Source organism: Diabrotica virgifera, chromosome 9 (assembly GCF_917563875.1).
Source record: "Diabrotica virgifera virgifera chromosome 9, PGI_DIABVI_V3a".
Lineage (NCBI taxonomy): Eukaryota > Metazoa > Arthropoda > Insecta > Coleoptera > Chrysomelidae > Diabrotica > Diabrotica virgifera.
In genome coordinates this window covers 107,353,951-107,380,435 of record NC_065451.1, presented here as the reverse complement: position 1 = coordinate 107,380,435, position 26,485 = coordinate 107,353,951, and the positions used below count along the sequence as shown (strand labels likewise).

At 31.7% G+C, this 26,485-nt stretch overlaps 1 protein-coding gene across 1 annotated transcript in view; it reads left to right on the top strand.

Annotated features, from left to right (window-relative positions):
- Positions 1 to 794: 794 nt before the first annotated feature.
- Positions 795 to 26,485, top strand: part of LOC114339248 (uncharacterized) — a 98,709-nt gene continuing 73,018 nt past the window's right edge. Inside the window, exon 1 of the mRNA XM_028289870.2 lies at positions 795 to 912. Within this exon, the coding sequence (XP_028145671.2) occupies positions 898 to 912 (15 nt within the window). The 5' untranslated portion in view covers positions 795 to 897. The remainder of the gene's footprint in view (positions 913 to 26,485) is intronic.

Genomic DNA, 26,485 nt, shown 5'->3' with positions numbered 1-26,485 from the left:
GAAAAAATCCGCCATTTTGAATCCGCCATTTTAAATTTGCAAATTGTACTGTCAGATTCGGGTTCAGCATAATCAAAACTAAAATAAAAACATTTTTTATCAAAATAAAATGTTGAATTCACCCATATTCTTAACATTAAATTTATACAAAACAATTGTTATTGTTTAAACAATAAATAAACAATTAGCGGCGAAATTTGTGAGTAGAACTTTTTACTTTAACATATTTATAAACTAATAAAAAAAGTTTTAGAAAAATATAACCTTGTTTGATTTTTTCCGAAACATTGTATCTTTTCGTTCTAATTGCACTCCCCTATTGTATAGTATTTGAAAGTATCATAATATTGGAAATACTTGATGGAATAATAATTATGAAATATAATATTTAGAAAAAATTATGGTGTCTTTATTAAGAGATTTTGGAACACCCAGTATATTTCTCTAAAACCTTGCAGAGTTCAAACTTATTGGTCAGTTTCAAGATTCTATATGTGTTATCTGGAAATGCTGTTTATTTTACGTTTAAATTCACAATTTATATACAGAAAAAACACGACATTTAGTCCGTAATTACAATAAACAAGATGATCAACCGTTGGTGGAAACAACAAAATTTTCTGCAAGAGAAATGCAGATTCTTTTGAATCATATATTCAACGTGACAGGTTTGGTCCTCTCTCTCTCTTTTCGCACGTTTGTTTATCTTTCGTAAGACAAAGACGATCATTAGAAAGAGGAACAATTATTCATGTTCTTCCGATATGGCCGGCTATAGAAATGAAAGTCGTTCTTCAGTTTCTTTCAGTGCCAATGCTAAAGGACATCAGGAAGGTCGTGCTAAGTGCCGAATAAGTTGAATTTTTAAGTGCGATTTTATTTTTTTTATGTGACATAATGGAATTAATTACAGTAAGTCGAACATTTTTTGGAAATTTGTTTATTAAAAAATGTAAACTAATTTTCGTTTTTATTGCTAGAAAGCATGGTTAATTTTATTTGTTTTTCAATACCCTCGATATTTTTAAAATAAATATTCTGAGTTTTTTAATTATTAAAAAGATATACCTACAGTTTTTTCCATCTACCAAAATATCTATAGCTATAAAAATAAGTATTAAAAAAAGGTTGTGTTAGTATGCAGTTAATTTCAGTCATTCATTTAAGGGCGTAGGAGCAAAATTTCGGCCAATGCTTTTTAAATGGATTAATTTTTTTTCTAATCCTGAGGAAACTAACAAATATTTTTGAAAAATTTAAACGCAGAATGAAAGATTTTGTTATTACCGAGGGTCGAAAGTTCCTTAGAATAAGCAAAAGTTTCTTTTGAATGAGATATTTGAAATTAAAAAAGACACTAAATTTTCTCTTTTCGCCCCTGTAAATTCTTAAAATAAACATTATAGAAGTTTTCAGAGACTTTCGGCTCTCGGTAATGTAATCTTTCATTATGCGTTTAAATTTTTTAAAAATAATTAATTGCTAATAAGGTTGCTAGTTTCATCTACTAAGCTGAACGCACTAAAGATGATCTGATCTAGATCGAGAACGTTTTGCGAATCATTTTTGATGACTTTTTAATAGTTTTTTTAATAAACTTTTTATACCCTTGTCCAAACGAAGTTTTTACTTCTGTATGATTACTTATTAATTTTCTCAGGGGTCGAAAAAAAATTAACGGATTTTAAAAGTATTGGTCCAAAATTTTGCGCCTACGCTCAAGTATACTGGATTTTTTCATTAGTGACTTTTTACAGCTTTAGTGGTACTATTAGCGTTTCATATCGAAATTCATAAGGATATAAATTCTAGTATCACATCATTTATGTAGGCTTATTTTTTGTTGCTAGTGGTGATTTGCTTTCATTTTTCTACAGATTGACCTATATTCTGTAATTCTCCTCAGGATTTTCTCTTCAGAAAACTTATTTCTTTAGTTCTACGATATTATACAGTTTGGAAGGCACTTGAAGGCAAGTTATTTCTGTCCGTGTGTCAAAAAATTATAAAAAACGCTGAGGCCCGTCGATTTTTATATACAGGGTGTCCAGAAACTCTACCGACAAACGAAGACAGGAGATTCCTCAGATAATTTTAAGACAATTTAACTCAATTCACCTAGTCCGAAAATGCTTCTTAAGGGAGCTAGAGCTCTTTGAAAATGGCGTCATGAAATTAGTTTTTCTTAAATACCTCCAGAACGCTTCTATTTAGAAAAACGAAAATTAGTATGCATATTTACTTTTCAGAGATGAATCGATTCCATTCATTGCAAATTTCTAGTACTGGTCATAGGCGTGCGTTTTGGGTAGAGCAACGGGTATTTTATCGCATAACTTTTTTCTCCTTAACTTTTATGCATTTTTGACACCGGATTATTAAATTGTGAGGTATTCTAGTACTAAAAGGTACTCCTGATTTAAGTCGATAGGACACACCGTTTTCTAGAAAAATCAATTTGAAAGTTTTTTGTTTTTGGAATTTGAAAAAAAATTGAAACAACTTTTCAACAAAAAACGAAGTATTTTACCAACATAAAGTAAGAGTAACTTTTAGTACTCGAATATCTCATAATTTAATAATCTAGTGTCAAAAATGCTCAAAAATTCAAGACAAAAAAGTTATGCTATAAAATAACTGTTGACCTATCCAAAACGGACGCCTATGACCAGTACTAGAAATTCGCAATTAATGAAATCGATTTATCTCTGGAATATAAATAAATGTACCAGTTTTCGTCTTTCTAAACAGTTTTTTTTTTAATTTTTTTTTTTTTAATTCAAAAAGCGAAAAGTTTTCAAATCGATTTTTCTAGAAAACGGTGTGTCCTACCGATTTAAAACAAGAGTACCTTTTAGTACTAAAATACTTCCCAATTTAATAATCCAGTATCAGAAATGTATAAAAGTTAAAGATAAAAAAGTTATGCGATAAAATAACCGTTGCCCTACCCAAAACGGACGCCTATGATCGGTACTAGAAATTTGCAATGGATGGATTAGATTTATATCTTGAAGATAAATATGTGTACCAATTTTTGTTTTTCTAAATAGAAGCGTTCTGGAGGTATTTAAGAAAAACTAATTACAAGACGCCATCTTTAAAGAGCTCTAGCTCCCTTAGGAAGCATTTTCGGACTAAGTAAATTGGGTTAAATTATCTTAAAATTATCTGAAGAATCTCCTGTCTTAGTTTGTTGGTAGAGTTTCTGGACACCCTGTATAAATAGGCACTTTTTAAACTTAAATTTTAATGTACAGGGTGATTAATTCAAGCTTGGCAAAGTCCATAAGCTTTATTTTTAATGGAGCATCCTGTATATTTTTATATTTTTAAAAGGTGCTTATCGACCTGATTTCATCAAATTATATTAGAGGGTGTATTATGAATAATACAGGCTGAAATTTTGAAATTTTAAACTTTGGAAACCACTTCTGGAATAAAATTTATAATTTTCTAAAATAAGGAATCAAACAATTTTAATCAGGTATATAATTTTCTAAAATAAGGAATCAAACAAATGCTTGAACACCTCAACTTTTTAGTTCAAATGGGCGCTTTATAAATAAATTTAAATATACAAGGCGATTCACTCAAGTATAGCAGAGTCCTTGACTTATAGTTTAATGAATCACCCTGTATATTTTATGTTCTTAAAAGCTACTTAAGAACCTCATCTCAAAAATGTGTATTATGAATAATACAAGGTGAAATTTAGAAATTATTTATACATTTCAATTGTAATGTGTTGGTAGACCAATGTAATGTGTGGGTAAAAAACCCAATGTATTGGTACTTAATTAAAAAAATGTATGGCTTTATTTTAGCTAGTTTAAAAAATTAATACCGTTATTTAAAGTATGATAAATTATCAGTTTGAAAATTTTGTGTATTTAATATCTTGACGAAAATTACACATAATTTTAAAATTTTACCTTGTATTATGCATAATAGACCCTAAATAATAAACTTTAAGATGAGGTTGTCTGTCAGCCTCTAAAAACATAAACATATACATGTTATTTTATTAAAGTTAAAGATCATGGACTATGCTGGACTTGGGTGAATCACCACGTATATTTGAATTTATGTTTAAACAGTGCACATAGTCTTGCCCAAAATCGGTCTTGGTCTTGCAGTCTTGGTCTTGTTCTTGCATTTTCGCAAGACCAAAACCAAGACCAAGCCCGCCTAGTTTTAGCAAGACCAAGGCCAAGACTGACCCTGCAAGATTTGAGAAAGAACAAGACCAACCCTGCGAGACTCTTGCGTCTTGCAGTTAGGACCGAGTGTCATTTAGGTAGTATATTTCGTATATGCTTAGATGCATAATAGAGACTCTATGAGACGCAAAATAGATCTAATAAAAATTTGTAAAATTGGACTTAGTGCATTACGAACAATACCATAAGCATATATAGCGAATCAAAATATATAGTAAAATAGCATTTGTCACATTTAATACGTACTCAGAGGTCATAAGTACAATATAAAAATAAAACATTTTGATTTTGAACATACTTTCCCAGCTGACGATTTATTTGCTCTGAAATTAATTGTCCAGATTTTGATAATAGCCGCCACAACATTTTAAAAATATGTCAGCTTAGTTGATAAAAAATATAAATATAAAAATTTTATCGGCCTAAATTATTAGACTAAACATTGTTTGTGCTAAGTGTGCGATATCGGTTAAACAAACCGAAAATTTCTGAAAATCCGCGGCTATTTTCGACTAACAACTAAACAACAGTCTATCTCTATTATAATTTAACGTAATGAACAATAAGTTTCTTTCTTTGACATGCCATTCTTTCGGCGTTTATGACACCGACACATGTCGCGTTGGTAATCGCGAGACAGATTATGTTACCTTTTCATCATTCTTTTTAATCGCGTAGCAGACTACAAACAAAAAATTTACAATTTATATTTCATTGACACTTGAATGATACTTACAAGATGAAGTCTCTATTTTCATGCTTTTTTAAATTACTTTAATAATTGTAGTATTAATGTTATTCAAAAGTAACGAGACAAATTAACAGATAATTCCGACTACTCTATAAAGAAGATACCGAAATATTCAAAAAAAAATTGAAGTAACGGTAGGGTATTGGACTAGTGGACTAGGGAAAGTGACAATATCGTTTAGGGCCGCGGTTCTCAATGTTTTGTGTCATGTACCACCAAATACTTTTTAATATTTTTGGTACCACCTAACTGAAATACATATCTAACTAGGTGATCTAATTAACTATAATAGTGGTGCTGATTTTGGCTGTTTTTTCGTTTTGTGTACCACCTCAAAAAATGAAATGTACCACCAGTGGTACATGTACCACAGATTGAGAACCGCTGCTTTAGGGTATTGGACAATTCGGATAGTAACGAGTATAAAGAATTGTATTATGTACTTTGCATTAATTCTTGGTCAAAAAAATTAATATAAAGTAACAATAACGTCAAAGCAATTGCGTACTATTCTGCAATTCAATCTGTATTGTGTTTTATTTTTTATTTAAGTAAATGACAAATTGTATAACTCTTTTATTCCACTTCATATAAGGTGGGGGTCGATCAATCTCTTTCCAGACAGATAATGGTCTTTGAAATACAGTCAACTTTATGTCATTAATTGGTTTTTTGTATTTTAACCATGTTTTAGCACTTGTAAGCTTATTAAATGCAAACGTTTGTTAGAACAGACTGACTCCCGTGGGCCATGGATAGCTCAGTTAGTTAGCAGTTAGAACATAGGCACGGATCGCTTAGATCGTGGGTTCACACCTTACCCAATGTCAGTTTAGACATTTATTAATTTTATTGGGCATTACTATCGCTATGTTAATTTAAGATTAAAATGTACCCTTTCTGTTACAGTATACAGATTCTAAAGAAGCCGGTGGGGGATGGCGTCTATGCGTAGTGTTATAGTCGGTGTAAAGGGAGGACGTATTCGAAATAATGAAATAACAAATAATACAACATTTTTGTTATTTCAGGATTTCGAATACTTTCTATCTAAAAATCCACAAGGAAAAAGTTTTCCTATAAGAGGAAAAACTTTCTATCTCTTATACGGACTATAATATTGCGAATAGACTCCATCCCCCAACGGCACTTTTAGAATCTGTAAAATGTACGTTATTTTAAGATCTAAAGTAACGTATAATAAATAAATAGCAATAGGCTAATGGGTAACTGCGAGACTTGTAAGACTCTTGCTGCAAGACCAAGACCAAGACCAAGACCGAGAGTGCCAGACCAAGACCAAGACCAAGACCAGGTGTATTGGCGCAAGACCAAAACCAAGACTGTCTAAGTCTCGTCTTGGTCTTGCATTTGGGCAACACTAAGTGCACATTTGAATTTAAAATTTGACGTACCTATCTTAGCGTTTTCTCATAACTTTTAGAGAAGTGAAGAATTTTATTTCATAAGTGGTTTCCATACATTATATGTAATTTCTAAATTTCACCCTGTATTATTCATGACCATAATACACCATACATGATATAGTTCGTTGAAATCAAGTTAAGCAGCTTTTAAAAATATAAAACATTATGGGGTGTTCCATTAAAAATAAAACTTATGGGCTATGCCAGGCTTGCATGAATCACCCTGCACATTTAAATTTATGTTTAAAAAAGCTCTCATTTATCAGCCCATATTTATATAAAAATCTACGTGTCTCAGCGGATTTAAAAAATTTTGAAAACAAGGACAGAAATAATTTTATTCCATAAGTGCCTTTCACCCAATATATTATTGTATGTACTTTCAAACCATTATTTTTTAGTCGATGAGTTAAGAACGCATTAGTAAAAACATTTTTGAAGTTTAAAAATAAGAGCTATATTTAATTGTTTCTTTTACTAATTATATTATTAGAGTGATGTTTTTTTTGTGTTGTTTGGCCCTCGGGCTCAAGTGCCCATTCAGCCAGTAGCAAATATGTAACTTAACATATTCTTACTAAACTAACTACACTATTATTCTGTAAATTAAAAGAGAGAACTACGATGGGGAGAGGAACTACAATTACTTTTCGCACCTAGGGGTCATTCAAGGTGACTCACAGACAAAAAGGGTAAACCACGGAAAGTGTAAGTAAATAGGTAAAATATTTGGTGATATAACAGAGGTAACGAGCTTAACACCTACACTAAAGTTTTAAGTTACACATTTTAATTACATATTTAAGAAAGGTACGGGTCAGTTTTGCAATAATAAAATATTAATAAATTCTTGTCTTTGTATTTCAAATTTACTGCAAGCAAAAAAATGTGATCCAAGTCGCTCACCGCATGACAGGTTTCACAAAAATCAATGTTGACTACACCGATTCTATAATACACTTTCAAAAAGGTATGTCATAAATTAAATCACGCATTCCGGGGACAAAAATAAATTGATTGAATTGAACTTACCTTAGTACAAAAGTGTACACAAAAAAAAGTTACAGCCCTTTGAAGTTACAAAATGAAAATCGATTTTTTTTCATATATCGAAATCTCTTGGAGATTTTTCATTGAAAATGGACATGTGGCATTCTTAGGCAGCAACATCTTTAAAAAAAATTGAAGTGAAATTTGCGCACCCCATAAAGATTTTATGGGGGTTTTGCTCCCTTAAACCCCCCAAACTTTTGTGTACGTTCCAATTAATTCATTATTGTGGTACCATTAGTTAAACACGACGTTTTTAAAACTTTGTTGCCTCCTAGTATTTTTTCGATAAGTCAATTTTTATCGAGATGCGGCTTCTTTTTTAATATGTTTACATAAAAATTCGTGTTCGTTCCAATCAAACTATTATTGTAGTACCATTAGGTAAACACAGTATTTTTAAAACTTTTTTGCCTCTTAGGCAAAATGTGGCTTCTTCTTCAAAATTGAAATGTAAATTACCTAAAAATGTAAATTATAAATAAATTTTCAGATTATTAACAGGTATACCATAGGTACTTAACCATATACAAATATGTGGTGGATTCGAAAAATATTCAAAATATCTCGATAAACACTGGCTTATCGAAAAATTCCTCAGAGGCAAAAAAGTTTTAAAAACATTGTGTTTAACTAATGCTGCCACAATAATAATTTAATTGGAACGTAGACAAAAGTTTGGGGGGTTTAAAAGCAGCCAAAATCCAAAAAAATAATTTTTTAAGTTTTTTTGGGTTATGATTGAAAATTATTCTCTGATATCTTTTCTTTCCAACGATATATAACACATTATAGCGGAAAATATCCATGGCTACAAAATTATTTGTTTTTTGAACATCCGCACTTAACTTACCGTGTACCGGTCAACGGCATAACCAGGATGGTTAAAACTACTGGAGGGTCTCTAGGGGGTATGGATTAAGCTCAGAGTACATCCCAATGGGGATTATAACCCCCAAAACCCTTCTTGGTTACGCCACTGGTACCGGTAGCTTTCTTTATAGCCTATTATAGTGTTTTATATTCTTGCAATTTCCTGAATACTAGGTTTTTTTAACTTTTGATGTCAAATATCTCTGGATCCTTAGATGATAGAAGGTCCAAATTTTAAAGTAGTTGTAGATAGATAATATCAAGTCCCGCGTAAAGTTTTACTGAAAATTGTACAAAAACAAGTAAAATAAAAAATAAAATCTATACATTTTTGTGTTTTTTTGTAAGCGTATTTTCAAAAATTTTAAAATAAATGTTACCTTCACTCTAACTTTACAAAAATCTACACGGGACTAAACAATACATCTAGTATCAAAATAAAATAAAAATTAGGTCTCTAAGTGCTTTGGCTACAGAGCTATGTGACATAATGTGACCATTGTCGTTAAATGGGACTTCGGGTGCCCTTAAGGGAGCAAAACCCCCATAAAATTTTTATGGGGTGCACAAATTTCATTTTAGTTTTTTTTAAGATGTTGCTGCCATAAGAACGCCACATGTCCACTTTCAATGAAAAATCTCTAAGAGATTTCGATATATGAAAAAAAATCGATTTCATTTTGCAACTTCAAAACGCTGTAACTTTTTTTGTGTACACTTTTGTACTAAGATAAGTTCGATTCAATCAATTTATTTTTGTCTCCGGAATGCGTGATTTAATTTATGACATACCTTTTTGAAACACCCTGTATAAGTGTTGAGGGAAGCTTGCTGCTTGCATGTCCGAATTTAAGCCTACAAAATAAAATAAAACATCAGATAATAATTGACACACAGGGAAATTGGACTCGATCTAACAAATCTCCAGATTAGGCAAAATTTCTATTGGACTTAATCGTTAAAGCTACGAATCAACAATTTACTATAAACTCAGAAATACAAATAATAAAAGGTGATGCCAGGGTTCTATTTTATCTCCTTTACTATTTAATCTCTACCGAGACGATATATTCCAAATTGCGATTCAAAAATAAGCAAAAGGAATAAACATACGCAGAACACATATAAACAACCTAACATCATAATATGCTGATGACACTGCCAGATCCGCAGATAAGAAAATTTACAGAAATTTTTTACAAACTACAAAATAACGAAATGTTTCCTATTTTTAACATAGTGAGAGGTGATAAATATGACATATTCAGATTGATTTTAGTGGTATGCTAGAAGGTAGAAGAGGCCCAGGGAGAAAGTAGCATTCATGGCTGTGAGATATAACAGTTCTTACGGAATTCGACACACAGATAATTTTTTTTTACCTGAGGAGGGACACTGACGAATAAGTGGAAAATGGACGTCTATATCGTGAAAGTGTATGACGCTTGGAGAAAAAATCTTTAATAGTTTCCTAGCTTTCTTTTCCTCATACAACGATCATGTCTATCGTACATTCTATTGTATATACTTACATATATACCAAGTATTTACTTTTTCGTTCGTTAATTGTCTTTGATTCTTTTCTGTAGGTACTACTAATCACCAGTATCAATAATCAAATTAATAATTGAGTAACAAACCAAAACGGAAAGAAACAAAGTATATGAAAATGAATTTTACCAATAAAACATCACTCTAAACTGAAAATCATTTATACAAAATATAAAATCAAAATGCTTAAAAGGTATATGGTTTTACAAGGAATGGTATATGATTTTACAAGATTTTACAAGTTATGTTGTTTATATGTGTTCTGCGTATGTTTATCCCTTTTGCTTATTTTTGAATCGCAATTTGGAATATATCGTCTCGGTAGAGATTAAATAGTAAAGGAGATAAAATAGAACCCTTGCATCACCTTTTATTATTTGTATTTCTGGATTAATAGTAAATTGTTGATTCGTAGCTTTACCGATTAAGTCTAATAGAAATTTTGCCTAATCTGGAGATTTGTTAGATCGAGTCCAATTTTCCTGTGTGTCAATTATTATCTGATGTTTTATGCTATCAAAAGTTTTGTTATATGACACCTTTCCGTAGGTCATAATATATTTTCATTTTTAAAATTAAATTGGCTTTTAGTATGGTATAACTAGACCCAAACCCAGGCATCCAAAGTTAAAGTTATCCTCCAACACCAAATTGTTCTATATGGTCCACAGAATGTTCAGTAAAAAGTTACACCATTTTGAGCGTCCAGTTTGGGGGACGATGGGGGAGAAGTCGGTAAATTAGTAGTTTTTTTACGTTTTTCGTTTTACTTTTTACTGAACAATATGTGGACCATATAGAACAATTTGATGTTGGAGGAAAACTTTTACTTTGGATGTCTGGGTTAGGCCTTTTTTAGAGCAATTAAACTATACTACCTCCGTAACTTTGGAACCGTTCATTTTAGAGGGATTATGCATATTCATAGAGCCTTTTTTATTTCAAATTTAATGTAGAACCTTTTTGTATAGAGGGTTGTTCATGCTAAACCGCATAGTTTTAGAAATATTGACGAAAAGCGTAAAAAACTACGAATTTACAGATTTCTCCCTCCTCTCCCCCCCAAACCCGACGCTCAAAATGATGTGACTTTTTTCTGAACATTATGTGGACCATATAGAACAATTTGTTGTTCGAGGATAACTTTCATTTTGGATGTCTGGGTTATGCCACTGATTACGTATCATTGATGTTTTAACATTTTTGTATATTCGTGAATGAAAAATTTTCTGTAGTCTTTACAGTTGTACGCATGGGTCTTTGTCGGCTAAGCTCTAATCTTACGTAGATTTAAACAATGTGTAGGTGTTCATGCGTATGGATCCTTCTTCTACCTCTCTTATTATTGTACACATATCAGTTATATCAGCCATGAGTGTCGTTTGCAACCTGGTCTGCTCCGACCTTCAATTTTGCCCACGAAAATTGAAGCTGTTTAACGATATTTAGAAGCTCTATTTTGGGTATAAGCTCTTCGTGGTTATGCAATATATATATATATATATATATATATATATATATATATATATATATATATATATATATATATATATATATATATGAAAATAAATTTAATAGTAGCTCTAAAAAAAAAAATAAATAAAAAAAAAAAAAAAACAGAATAAATAAATTATCCCATACTAGTAACATCAATAAAGGATTATTGGAACTTTTTATTGAAGACATTTTATTGGAGAATTCGTATCCAATCAAACTAATAAACAATATTTTATTTAACAACCCTAATAATAGAAACATAAACATTAATCACATAACACAACCAAATAGCCAAAATTTGCAAACCCAATTTACTTTTACGTCACTACCTTATATACCAATATTAACACCTAAACTAACTAAAGTATTTTCAAACTATTCTCAAATTAAAATTACAATTAAAAATATAAAAACATTGGCATCATTGTATACAAAAACTAAAACTCCTATTAGCATTATGGAAAGCTCAAATGTAGTTTACAATATACCATGCGGAAGTTGTCATAAATCTTACATCGGACACACATCCAGAAATCTAATAGGCAGACTAACGTCACATAAAAGCGACCTCAGACTTAACAAAAATACATGTGCATTAATAGATCATGCAATCAGTAAAAATCATTCATTCAATTTTAATGAAACAACGATCCTAAAACATGAAAACAACTTCATTAAAAGGGAATTTCTCGAAATGGTATGCATCAACAAATATCAATGTGTCAATAAAAAAACTGACATAGATAAACTAAGCACCATCTATAATTACATTCTATCTTACGAAAACTAATATTTTAATTAAAAAACACTAAATTGCCTGACTAAATTCAAAATTAAATTTTCAAATTTGGCGCCACTTTATTGCTAAAACTAATATTTTACAAATTACTTATATCCATAAATTCTATAATAAGTACGCAGATAAGAAATAATAAGAAACTAGTTATTAGCAACTTAAAATAAAATATAATAAACAGATACAAATGTCTTTCTGACATACTCAATTTCAAATTAAATTGTCAAATTATTTTTCTCTTTTTAAATTAACTAAAATTAAGGCATTGTAGAAGATTAGGAATTAGATTAAGAATTTTATATATTTTTTTGTTATGTATGCCAAAAATTTAATGGATTAACCTCACGTTGTAAGTTTTTTATGCTTTTTATGTACAATATTTTTTATCATCTTAATTTCGTTGTATTTACTAAAACTTTTTTAGCATATCTTGAAGAAGCAAATAAATTTTGCGAAAGCTTGGTAATAACTAAGAGTTTTACTTATCCTGCCCCCTGAAATTTATGACTGCAACCTCAAAATTAACAAGATTTTACATAGTGTCAGTCAATATTACCTAACTGCTTTATATATATATATATATATATATATATATATATATATATATATATATATATATATATATATATATATATATATATATATATATATATATATATATATATATATATATATATATATATATATATATATATATTGTTGTGATCTTGATTATTGATATGAGATAATATTTTTATATGTCATTTAATTTAATCAATGCATTAATAATAATCTAATTAATTTACCAGATCACATATCAATATGTTTTCAATCTCAGGGCTTTTTATAAAATTAATTACTTACATACGTGGCTTCTAAGTATTTCTTAATGGTTCCTAATCGGGATAGGAAAGAAAAGAGTAAAATAATAACACATATGGGTTACAATTGTAATCAAAATATTGTTTATTTTATTTAAATGGCAATCACTGCTTAATATTTGCTATATCTTATTTTTCTTAAACATAACATTTACACATGGGAATCTTATTTTCTTTTGATTTCCAATTGAAAGTTTTTATTAACATTTAACTATTATGATTTATTAGCAACAATTCTATTTAAGTTTGATGAAGCTTTTCTGATATTATTGATTATGTTTCTTCAATTTTAAATGTGGTATTTACTACGAAAAACCCATACATTCATGTCCAAACAAATGAGACTGACCTTTTTCTGGTGCACTGAGAATGTCTTCACACACAAGACCCGTTTCCTGCTATCCTTGGCTGCAATCCAAACCTCGTCCTGGCTTCCAGTAATGTTCTCCTCTGAAACTAGCTCGTATAGCTCTCGTTTCCTGCTTCTGTCGTGATGCTGTGTTCTACCTTTTTCGAAACTGCAATCAGCTACCGGGAACTCTTGGCTCAAGGAGGTTCTTTTACTCTCAACCTGGCCTACCTCTCGTTCTACGATAGATACTTCACACTCACGGAACTACACAGGCTTTCTCACTCTCCGTACACTACCGTCTACTACTCGACTTCACTTCTCGACAGCTCAAAACATTCCGATCTCTATTTGTCATTCATTCCCCTGCTTTCTAAATATCCCTTCCAGATTCACAAATCAAACTTCCACCACCAACTCTCATTCGCAGTATTCCTCAAAACCAATTTTTAAACTTTCTAAATATGCTTAATGGATTTCAAAGAAAATAGTTAATTCCCATTCTAAAATTACTTTCTACTATATACAAATTTTAATGACCTACTCTCTATTTCCACTTAGTCTTATTTAGCATCGGCTAATGATCGATCCTTCCGCGAACAAACGATAATGGCCTATTATCGATTTCACTTGAGTCTTATTTAATCACTTCTTAAAATTAAATATAACAATTTGTTGTATACAGGTTGTTTTAAATTTATATGCCCGTGGTTGAGAAAATTGAAAATATTTTATATTAAATTGAATTCTGTTTATAATTATCAAAATTTAATTTTCATATCAAATAGAAATATAACAAATCCCCGCCTTGTATTCGATAAAATTTATCTGCTTTTTTAAATAAATTTTCTCGAGGCAAAACCAACTCCCTGTATATTTCCTTACTTTAATCTACGTCTTATATCCTAACTTACTATCTACTTCATGGAATTCTGTATTTTATTCGTGATATTTGTATACATCGTGAATATTATAAATTCCTCGGATCTTTTCCGAGTTCCTGTGCCTCAACTCATAACTATTTATCCCATTTTCATTATTCACGATGTACGGGCCTTCGAAAACAGGCATCAACTTTGCGCAAATGCCCCCAGGAAGATTTGATACTCGTAATGCCCTCACGAGTACTTTTTCACCCTTTTGGAAAGTCACTGGTCTTCTTTTTCTATTTTGTTCCTGTCTTTGGATATATTTTTCGTTGCTTCGCCGTAATCTTCTCTGTACGGTTTCAATCACCTGGTGATATTCTTTTGGCTCTTGGTCTTCCCATGGCCTTATCGGCAGTACACCCTTCATGATGTATTCTGGGGTCTCTTTTGTTACTGTGCTCGGAATTGTATTTAGATACCTTTCTATTTCCGCCATTTTCCTGTCCCAGTGGCGATGTTGACCATCTGTTGCAATGCGGAGAAATTTCGTCACTTCCTGTATGAATCGTTCAGAAGGATTACTCTGTGGATGCCTGATGCTGACAAAATTTGTCTCTATTCCTCGTTCTCGAAGTTGTCCCTTGAAACGATCATTTCGGAAATACGTTGCATTGTCCAGTAGAATCTTTTTTGGTGTTCCTACTATGGCTATAAAATTGTCGATTTTTCTTAATATTTCTTCCCCCTTTGTGGTGCGGCAACTATATAATTTTACGTATTTTGAAAACACATCCACCATTACCAGAATATGTTTGTTCCTTTTAGTGGTCATAATTAGATCGCTTAACATATCTATTGCTACAATGTCTAGTTTGTTTCGGGCTTCAATATTTTTGGCAACATTTTCGTTTTTGAAATTCCGACTCTTATATTTTTGACATACATCGCACTTCTGGGTAATTTCCTTTGCAATGCGGTAATCCTGTCGGCTTATGTAATTTTCCCTAAAAACGAGCCAAACTTTTCTGCTACCGATATGCCCATTGTCCTCATGTAATTTCTTTATTATCTTTTCGGCCAATGTCTGTGTCACTAAATATAGTTCCTTTCCGTCTATTCTCTTAAAATATATGTTATTTTCTACTTCCGCTCTTCTTTTCTCTCTTTCCTCTAGGTCTTCCTGGTTTGTCCTTATCTCATTTAAAGAATATATCCCTTCTTCTTGTATTAATCTATTTAGTCCCACCTGTAGAGTAATTGTTTCCTTTTTTCCGGTGTCCTCATCCCGTGTTAGAGCGTCGGCTATTATGTTGTCTTTTCCTTTTATATATCGGAACTCAAAATCATACTCCTGTAATAATAGAATGCCTCTATGTATTCTATTATTTACTAATCTATTCTTCATGATATGTACTAAAGCTGCATGGTCTGTTTCGATTGTGAATTTTGCTCCCAATAAGTAAAACCTCAATTTGTTTACGCAATATAGTACACTGGCAAACTCCAATTCTGTAACACTATATTTTCTTTCATGTGTTTTAGTCACTCGAGATATAAAACATATCGGTACTTCTTGGTCGTTTTGTATTTGAGACAGAACTCCTGCAAATTTTTGTATGGACGCATCAGTTCGGAGTATAAAAGGTAAATTGTAAATGGGGTGGTATATTTTCGTTCCTTTTGAGAATTCTCGTTTTAATGTTTCGAAAGCTTCCTCCTGTTCTTCTTTCCAATTCCATTTTATTCCTTTTTTAAGCAATTTTATCAGAGGAATTTCCTTTTGGCTCAAATCGGGAATCAGCTTTTTAAAATAATTTATCGTGCCAAGAAAACCTCTCAATGTTTTCAAATTCGTTGGTCTTGGGTATTCATCTATGAGCTTGACTCTGTCTTCGGCTAATCTTACTGTTTTGGTGTCCAATTGAAAACCCAAATAAATGACTTCTTTTTGAAAAAATTGACATTTTTCAATGTTTAATTTCAATCCCGCTGTGTCCAATTCTTTCAGAATTATTTCTATGTGTTCCAGATGACTCTGAGTATCTTGTGAAAAAATTAATAAATCATCGATATAATGAACTATGAAATCTTCATGGCGATTCAAAATGGTATGTAGAGCTCGGACGAGTGCAGCACAAGCACTCTGCAATCCAAATGGCACTACCTTAAACCGGTAGACAATACCATCAATAGAAAAAGCGGTGTAGTTTCTACACTTTTCAGCTAACGGTATCAACCAAAAACTGTGTTTTAAGTCAATTTTCGAAAATATGTGTGACCCGGTGATTCTTCCAAAAATGGCCTCGATGTTTAGAGGTGATTCATATTGTGATACAGTGTGCTGGTTGATATTCCTGGCATCTAAACATAATCTCAATTCTCCATTGCTTTTCTTTACTATCACAATCGGGTTAACATACGGTGAATCACATCTTTCGATGATTTGATCTTCCAACATTTTATTTATTTCTTCTTTCACCTCTTGTCGATACTTGTATGGAATCGGGTAAGTCTTTGATCGAAAATTTCCCAAGTTTTTCACCTCAAATGAATGTTCGTACTTTTTAGCCACTCTGTTTTCCTCATTGATCAAATTTTCGTAATTTCTTAACATCAACCGCAATTCTTTTTCTTTCCCTTCTCCACATATCAATTTTCTGTCTTTTTTTTCAGATTCTTCACACATGTTTACCGTGCATTCCGCATCCTCGTTTGCATATACCTCCTCTTCAAATACCACTGTTTCAATCATATTTTTTTCACTTTCATTTTTTTGCTTTATTTCTTCTTCTCCTGAGCTCGTCTCTTCTTTTGAGGAATCCCAGGTTTCCTTTGTTTCTGATACTCTCAAATTTTCTTCTTCTGGGCTCAACTCTTCTTTTGAGGAGCCACAGGTTTCATTTTCTTTTATCTTTTTCTGACCTTTTCTCCTTTTTTTTCTTTGTCCTTGCTTCGCTGCCAAATTCATTTCCACTGTTTGTTCTTTACCTGATTCGTCCGTATTTTGTTTCTCATGTTCCTTGTCCTGTTCTTTTTCTTCTTCTTCTGTTAGTTTCATCGTATTATTTTTAAAATCTATCACTACATGTTTTTCTGCCAATTCGTCAACTCCTACTATCATGTCATGTGACATGTTTGGCATTATTACACATTGTAGTGCATACATTTTCTTACCCAGTCGTACCATTACTCGTATGCCTTCATTTATAGTTGCCAATGTCCGTTTGTTTGCGCCCACTAAATTTACCCTAGGTATTTTGTAAATTAAATTTGTTAAGTTAACTTCTTCTATTAGTTTTCTGTTGACCAATGTTATTTCAGATCCAGTGTCTATCATAATTTTAATTGGTTTCTCGTTGATAAATCCATCCACAAATTTTAAATTAACTCCATTTTTCTTTTCGTTGTTTCCTGCCAATTTAATAAACTCCTTGGGGTGACAAAAGATTCCTGTTTGATTTTTGGTTTTTAGTGAGCGCCGTCGTGAAAAGACGCCGGTTGCTCATCGTTGTTTATATTTTCGTCATAATGTCTCTCTCCGTCATATTCATCTGTCTGGGTATTATTTACTTCTCTTCTATTTTCTCTTGGTCTGTCGGATCTGTTTCGGTTTTCTCGATATCCCTGTTCATTTTGTCTACCATTATTTCTGTTTTCTTGATTTGAGCGTGTGGTGGTTCTATTCTGGTATTCTCGATTTCTGTCCTCATTCCATTGCCTATTTCTTTGTTCATAATTTCCTCTTCCGTTGTCTCTATTTTCGTTTTCCCTTCTGGGATTAAAATCTCGTCTTGTATAGTCCCTCCTATTTTGATTTCTATCTCTGTACTCTTGTGTTTCTCGGGGCCTGTAATCTTCTCGCGACCTTCTTGATTTTCTTTCTCTTAGACGTGATTCTCTTATTTGTAGGAATTGGCATAAACTATCTATGTCTTTGTAGTTTTGCAATGTGATATGGTCTTCCAGCGTTTCCTCGAAATGTCTTGCAATCAGTTCGACTAATTGTTCCGATGAGTAATTATATTGTAAATGTTTTGCATTATTGTAAATTTGCAAAGCATATGTCCTTTCTGATACACCCATCCTATCATTGTATTTCCCATTTTGCAATTCCTTGTTAATTTCCAATTGTTGGACTTTTCCCCAGAAATAATTCAAAAATTTTTGTTCAAATTGTTGCCAATTGCCGAATTCTTCTTCTTTGCTATCGAACCATAGGCTTGCTTCATATTTGAGATGGTTTCTGATAGTTTCTTTTGCTGTTTCGAAATTTCCGATGTGCTGTATTTTCTTTTTCAGGCTATTTATGAACGGCACTGGGTGTAATCTTCTTACATCCCCGCCAAACCTTATCTTCACGTCATCTGTGCTATGTATAACCATTTCTCTTCTTTCTCCGACATTTTGTTGGGTATTGATTTCCGCAATCTTTCTTTCCACTTCTTCTATGTCTGCTTGAATAGCGTTTTGCAACTTGTTTTCCAAACTTTCCATTTCTTTTTTCTGGCAATTCGTTATCTCCTTTATTTTATTTTGAATTTTCATTTCTTGTTCTTTCATCTCGTTTTTCATTGTTGTTAAACATCCTTTTACTTCCTTTTCTATGCGTTCCTCCATTTTCTTGTTGTTCTCTTCTATTGCTTGTTTCATTTTTTGTTGTGTTTCATCCATTTTTTTATCCAATTTTTGTTGTGTTTCATCCATTTTTTGTTGTGTTTCATCCATTTTCTGTTGTGTTTCATCCATTTTTTGATCCAATTTTTGTTGTGTTTCATCCATTTTTCGTTGTGTTTCCTCCATTTTTTGATCCATTTTTTGTTGTGATTCATCCATTTTTTGATCCACTTTATCCATTTTCTTTGATGTTTCTTCCTGATTTTTATCCATTTTTTGTTCTATTCTTTGTGACTGGAGTTGCATCATTTGTAATAATTTATCTATTCCTGATAATTCTTGCTGTTCTGATGCCATGATTGTCGTGTCTAAAATATCTTCTTGGTCTGAATTATTCTCTTGATTTGAATGTTCTTTTTGTTTTTTGTTGTCTTTGCTTTGGCTTCTTGTCACAGACATTTGTTTTCAAGAAGTACTGTCCCCGCCAAATATGAAATTTTACTAGTATGTTACCAAGACGACTTTTTCTCACCCAAATATTATAAATTGTCAATAAATATATCAAATGTAAATATCGTAAAAATAAAATATTAAATCAGTTATGTAAAATTTGTACCTAAAGAGATCTAAAATTTTATGTTATCAAATGTAAGTATCTCACTTTTTACCACAGGCATATAAATTTTCAAATACCGGCTTTACTCTTTCTATCCTTCAAATTTGCCACTAGAAATACTTAACAATGCTTTCCACGTTGGACGACAGTTGTTGTGATCTTGATTATTGATATGAGATAATATTTTTATATGTCATTTAATTTAATCAATGCATTAATAATAATCTAATTAATTTACCAGATCACATATCAATATGTTTTCAATCTCAGGGCTTTTTATAAAATTAATTACTTACATACGTGGCTTCTAAGTATTTCTTAATGGTTCCTAATCGGGATAGGAAAGAAAAGAGTAAAATAATAACACATATGGGTTACAATTGTAATCAAAATATTGTTTATTTTATTTAAATGGCAATCACTGCTTAATATTTGCTATATCTTATTTTTCTTAAACATAACATTTACACATGGGAATCTTATTTTCTTTTGATTTCCAATTGAAAGTTTTTATTAACATTTAACTATTATGATTTATTAGCAACAATTCTATTTAAGTTTGATGAAGCTTTTCTGATATTATTGATTATGTTTCTTCAATTTTAAATGTGGTATTTACTACGAAAAACCCATACATTCATGTCCAAACAAATGAGACTGACCTTTTTCTGGTGCACTGAGAATGTCTTCACACAAGACCCGTTTCCTGCTATCCTTGGCTGCAATCCAAACCTCGTCCTGGCGTCCAGTAATGTTCTCCTCTGAAACTAGCTCGTATAGCTCTCGTTTCCTGCTTCTGTCGTGATGCTGTGTTCTACCTTTTTCGAAACTGCAATCAGCTACCGGGAACTCTTGGCTCAAGGAGGTTCTTTTACTCTCAACCTGGCCTACCTCTCGTTCTACGATAGATACTTCACACTCACGGAACTACACAGGCTTTCTCACTCTCCGTACACTACCGTCTACTACTCGACTTCACTTCTCGACAGCTCAAAACATTCCGATCTCTATTTGTCATTCATTCCCCTGCTTTCTAAATATCCCTTCCAGATTCACAAATCAAACTTCCACCACCAACTCTCATTCGCAGTATTCCTCAAAACCAATTTTTAAACTTTCTAAATATGCTTAATGGATTTCAAAGAAAATAGTTAATTCCCATTCTAAAATTACTTTCTACTATATACAAATTTTAATGACCTACTCTCTATTTCCACTTAGTCTTATTTAGCATCGGCTAATGATCGATCCTTCCGCGAACAAACGATAATGGCCTATTATCGATTTCACTTGAGTCTTATTTAATCACTTCTTAAAATTAAATATAACAATTTGTTGTATACAGGTTGTTTTAAATTTATATGCCCGTGGTTGAGAAAATTGAAAATATTTTATATTAAATTGAATTCTGTTTATAATTATCAAAATTTAATTTTCATATCAAATAGAAATATAACAATATATAACCGGTTCTATAGCGTTCTACGCCTTCCGGTACCCAATCGCCAAGCCTGTCGATTTAGCCAGTCATTTTCTTGAAGATTTCTTTCTGACATGGCTTTTGTAATTCCTTGTTTCCAGGAGGTCGGTGGCCTTCCTCTTTTCCGTTTTTCTGGCGGTATCCATCTCATTGTAATTTTTGGTAATCTTTCATCTCCCATTCGTTGGACGTGTCCATACCAAGTAAGTTGGTTTCGTTGTACCTTGTCCACTATTGTTTTCTGCTTACCTACTTTTTCTCTGATCTGTTCATTTCGAACATGGTCCCATCTCGATACTCTGGCAGATCTTTTAAAAAAATCCATTTTAGTAGTAAGCAGCTTATTTTCGGATTTTTTTGTCATTTGCCACACTTCGGAGCCATACGTTAAAGTTGGTTTCAGAATAGCGTCGTACATCCTCATTTTTGTATTTAAATTTATGTTATGTTGCCATAAGGCAGGGTTTAGGGCTCTAGTAACCTTTCTAGCCTTCGTTACTCTATCATCTATACTGGGTTCCGTTCTTCCACTATTTGTTAATTTAATCCCTAGATATATATACTCTGTACAACCCTTGATGTAGTCACTTCCGTCAAGATCTAGGTCCTCCTGTTGTCTTTGGTTACCGATGTGTAGATATTGTGTTTTCCTTATGTTTACCTCTAAACCCCATTTCCTGTATTCTTCCATCAATTTTCTGGTCATATATTCTAAGTCTTCCTTATCTTGGACAACTACCACCTGGTCGTCTGCGCAATTCAAAGTGTATAATGTTATGTCTCCGATTGCTATACTCATACCACTGCATTTCTGCTTCCAAAGTCTGAGAGCACCGTCGGTATATATATTGAAAAGAATGGGAGATAAGCAGCACCCTTGTTTAAGGCCTTTTGTTACTTGGAAGCTAGATGACAGGTGGTTATGCAATATGTATATAAATATAGAGAAGAAACTGATGAGGAAGGAGCAAAAGAAGAAGAGTAAGTTGTACCAAACCAAAACAGAAAAAGGAAAAATAAATAAAAAAGAAAAATTCGTTTCGACTGGATAGAAAATTATTTCCCAACTACTTCCATTTCTGATCTAGATCGATTTTTCAGTAAAGAGATAGCTCTGCTTTTGGAGTTCTTTACCAAGTTATTTTTAATTTACGTTATTGAAAATATCGTTTACCCATCTAATTTGCACAGACACAGGTCACATGGAAATCCATCAACATCTGGCTCCATGAAATAACAAATTTCTCACTAAGTTTATTATGGATAGGCGTAATAAATTTACAGCAGTAGAAGTAGACTATTGGGCAGCACTCTCTAGGATATTCCAAATTGCAGATATTATTCTTCTGAAACAATTTTACCCGCTCAGAAAATTTATGAAATAATATGTGTGGTCTATCCTATTGTATGGTTGTGAGAAGTGGGCGTTAAAAACTGCAATGCTAAACGAATTAGAAGCATTCGAATTGTAGTGCTATCGACGAATCCTAAAGAGATCTTGAGTTTTACATACTTCCAATGAATATGTTCTTCAAATGATGAATTCAGAACGACGACCTATAATTGTAAGACCTAAATATTGTCCTTTTCATGAGCATTTTTTAGTGCGTAACAAATGATAGGAAAAAGGGTAAGTCCGTGATAATACACATTTATGACATTTATTCTAACATGACATTTTAGTTAAATCTGACAGTTGTTAAATTTTATTTTTAATTTGGAATAAAAACAAATCAAATGTGTTTCTTGCATTTATAAAATGGTATTTTCTTTGATTTGTATAGTCTTATAAATTACACAGATTATATTTGTAATATTATTATCTAATTAAAAAAGAATTTTTTTTTATTATGGCGCCATCTATCGACAACTAGAATAACTAGAATAAATGTTATAAATGCACCGACGAAATGTAATCACCGACGTGCCTTTTTTTCTGTCACATACAATTTAATGCTTTAGAAAGAAATCAAAAACTGTGACGCACTGAAAGATGATCATGAGAAAAAGTATACCATCTATTTCGCCTTATAATACAAGGAAAAGTGGAGGGAAAGAGATGGATTGGTCGAAAGAAACTTTTATGGCTGCGAAATATTAGAGATTGGTGTTATTCCATAGTAGCAGAATTATTTCGCGCAGCAGTTGTTTCAGGAAATTTTAAACATAATGACGGCCAACGTCTGAATATGGACATGTCAAATTATTTTAGGAAATTCCATTCATTTTGATATCTTTTTTATTCTGATGTGCAAGTTGAGAATTTTTTTTTACAAATACATATATATATATATATATATATATATATATATATATATATATATATATATATATATATATATATATAAAATGATGTTGGATAATCGAGTACAAATATAAAAATAAATAAGCAAAATCATTGGCTAATACTCGTAAAGTGAATGCGAATTTAGTTGGAAATATATAAAATGATGAAGGGTCATCATTCCATACATTTCTGTGCAACTATATACACTATATACAACTATATACAACTATATATATATATAAAACATAAGATGTAAATCTTTGAAACACACTCAGTGATCAAAAGATCCAAGGTTAATGGTTTAACGACCACTCGTACGAAATCAAACAGATGAAATAGAGAATGTGGAAAAATCCCCTTACGAACAATTCACACATCCACCATTTCGGGCTGGGAAAAATTTTTTGAATAGAATCAAAGATCCAAACACCAGTTCTTAGAAATGTGTTTCGCCCTCTTCAACCCCTCTGGGCTCATCGGTAAAGATGGGAGGTTGAATATCTTTAGACACATTCCAATCAAAAAACAACATTCGAAACCTAAACATAGAAGGTGCGTAAATCTACGGCAAATCCAACAATGACAGTCTCAAGTTTTAATTCCCTAATTACTTAAAGTAAGTAAAATATATGTTTAAAACATAAGATGTAGATCTTTGTTTTTTGATTGGAATGTGTCTAAAGATATTCAACCTCCCATCTTTACCGATGAGCCCAGAGGGGTTGAAGAGGGCGAAACACATTTCTAAGAACTGGTGTTTGGATCTTTGATTCTATTCAAAAAATTTTTCCCAGCCCGAAATGGTGGATGTGTGAATTGTTCGTAAGGGGATTTTTCCACATTCTCTATTTCATCTGTTTGATTTCGTACGAGTGGTCGTTAAACCATTAACCTTGGATCTTTTGATCACTGAGTGTGTTTCAAAGATCTACATCTTATGTTTTAAACATATATTTTACTTACTTTAAGTAATTAGGGAATTAAAACTTGAGACTGTCATTGTTGGATTTGCCGTAGATTTACGCACCTTCTATGTCTAGGTTTCGAATGTTGTTTTTTGATTGGAATGTGTCTAAAGATATTCAACCTCCCATCTTTACCGATGAGCCCAGAGGGGTTGAAGAGGGCGAAACACATTTCTAAGTACTGGTGTTTGGATCTTTGATTCTATTCAAAAAATTTTTCCCAGCCCGAAATGGTGGATGTGTGAATTGTTCGTAAGGGGATTTTTCCACATTCTCTATTTCATCTGTTTTATATATATATATATATATATATATATATATATATATATATATATATATATATATATATATATACATCCCGCTATTAAATTGGCATCTTTTCACGTTGCAGTCATTTGGCATCACCTAGAAATGCTATCATTTTCTAGGTATAATCCGTGAATGTTCGCTTAGTACACTTCTTTAAGCTTGGCACCGTTGTCGGATTTTCAGTAATCCGATTTATTTATATATTTTATTCCTTACACTATAACGACAATTTGACCCCCGTAGGTCAAAAACATTGCTTAAACATCACTTTGGCAACAACAGGATGTTGCCAAGATATACATTTTTACGGAAAAGACAGTACCTAGTTAGATACATAATATCGATCGCTTCACGTTACAAGTCTTCCACTCGCACTCAGGTAAAAACCAGTTGTAGGCTCTTTTGTCTGAACGGGTCCCTGAATGAGTTTAATAATTCACTTTTATTGTGTATTTTGTTTCGTTTAGTTGAAATATCAGATTTTGTTTGTAACGAATTTCATAATAGATATTTAAATTATTTTTTTGTTAACAAAAACAAATTTTAAAGTTTGACATTTGAAAAATTAATTTTATATTGCCATTTTCATGACATGGTCAATGGTTAATTGCATTTATAATAATTTAATGGGTCATTGCGAAACAATATACAGTGCGTCCATAAAGTAACGCATAAATTCATTATTTCACAAACCGGACACTTTCAGGAAAAATACCGAAACAGGTCGATTTTTATTTTTAAATTACAATTTATTGGCATACATATCATACTAGTGACGTCATCCATCTGGGCGTGATGACGTAATCGTTGATTTTTTTAAATAAGAATAAAGGGCATGTAATAGCTCATTTGAAAGGGTATGTAATTCTCTATTCAATAATATAATTGTTAATATAATTATTTATACAGGGTGTCCAGAAAATGTTATTTAAATTAAATTAATTGGTATAAAAAGATGAATGTATGTAATTTGTTTAATTCTAAATATATTTTATTGGTGCCAGCAAACATAAAAATGTTTTATTTAAAACCTAAATATTGATTTTCGCTTAAGCGTAATCTTAAACTTCCAAGAGGCAGGTGGATGGCAGCTCTAACATTTAATTTTCTGACAAAAGTAAAACGAATTTTGAATTAAATAAGTTACATACATTTTTCTTTTTGTCTCAATTAATTTAATTAAAGAATTCTTTTTGGACACCCTGTATATATAATTATGTTATTGTTTGTATTAGTAAATAGAGAATTAAATACCCTTTCAAATGAGCTATCACATGACCCCTATTCTCATTTAAAAAATTCATCGATTACGTTATCAAGCCCAGATGGATGACATCACTAGTATGATATGTAATATGCCAAAAAATTGTAATTTAAAAATAAAAATCGACCTGTTTCGAAAATTTTCCTTAAAGTCGCCGGTTTACGAAATAATGAAATTATGCGTTACTTTATGGAAGCACTGTATGTTACAATGTGTAAATTTTTCAGGAAACGTAAAAATCTTTCCATTAGTAGTTAGAGATTCTGATAGTAATACTATATTTTATATAAGTATTATGGGTTATAAATGCATCTATTAGGTCTGGATCCCGCGTATGAAAAAAAAGTTGATTAATAGCAAGCTGAAAATTTGTTAATAGCTTAAGGGTGTTTAGTCGGATAAACTTTTATATATGGGAACACTGGAACAGGGGCAGTTTTAATTGTGAAACAGGTTGAAAATTTGGAACGGTCACACCACGAAAACGGCACATTTATTTTGTCCGACATAACAGACTTAAACTCTCCGAATAGAGATTAAACTCTCATGCAAAAATTAGACTGCTATTTATCACCTGTCATAATTCCTGTCATTTGACATATTCTACATGCTCTACTCATTAAAAGGCCCATTTGGTGATAAATAGCAGTCTAATTTTTGCATGAGAGTTTAATCTCTGTTCGAAGAGTTTAAGTCTGTTCTGT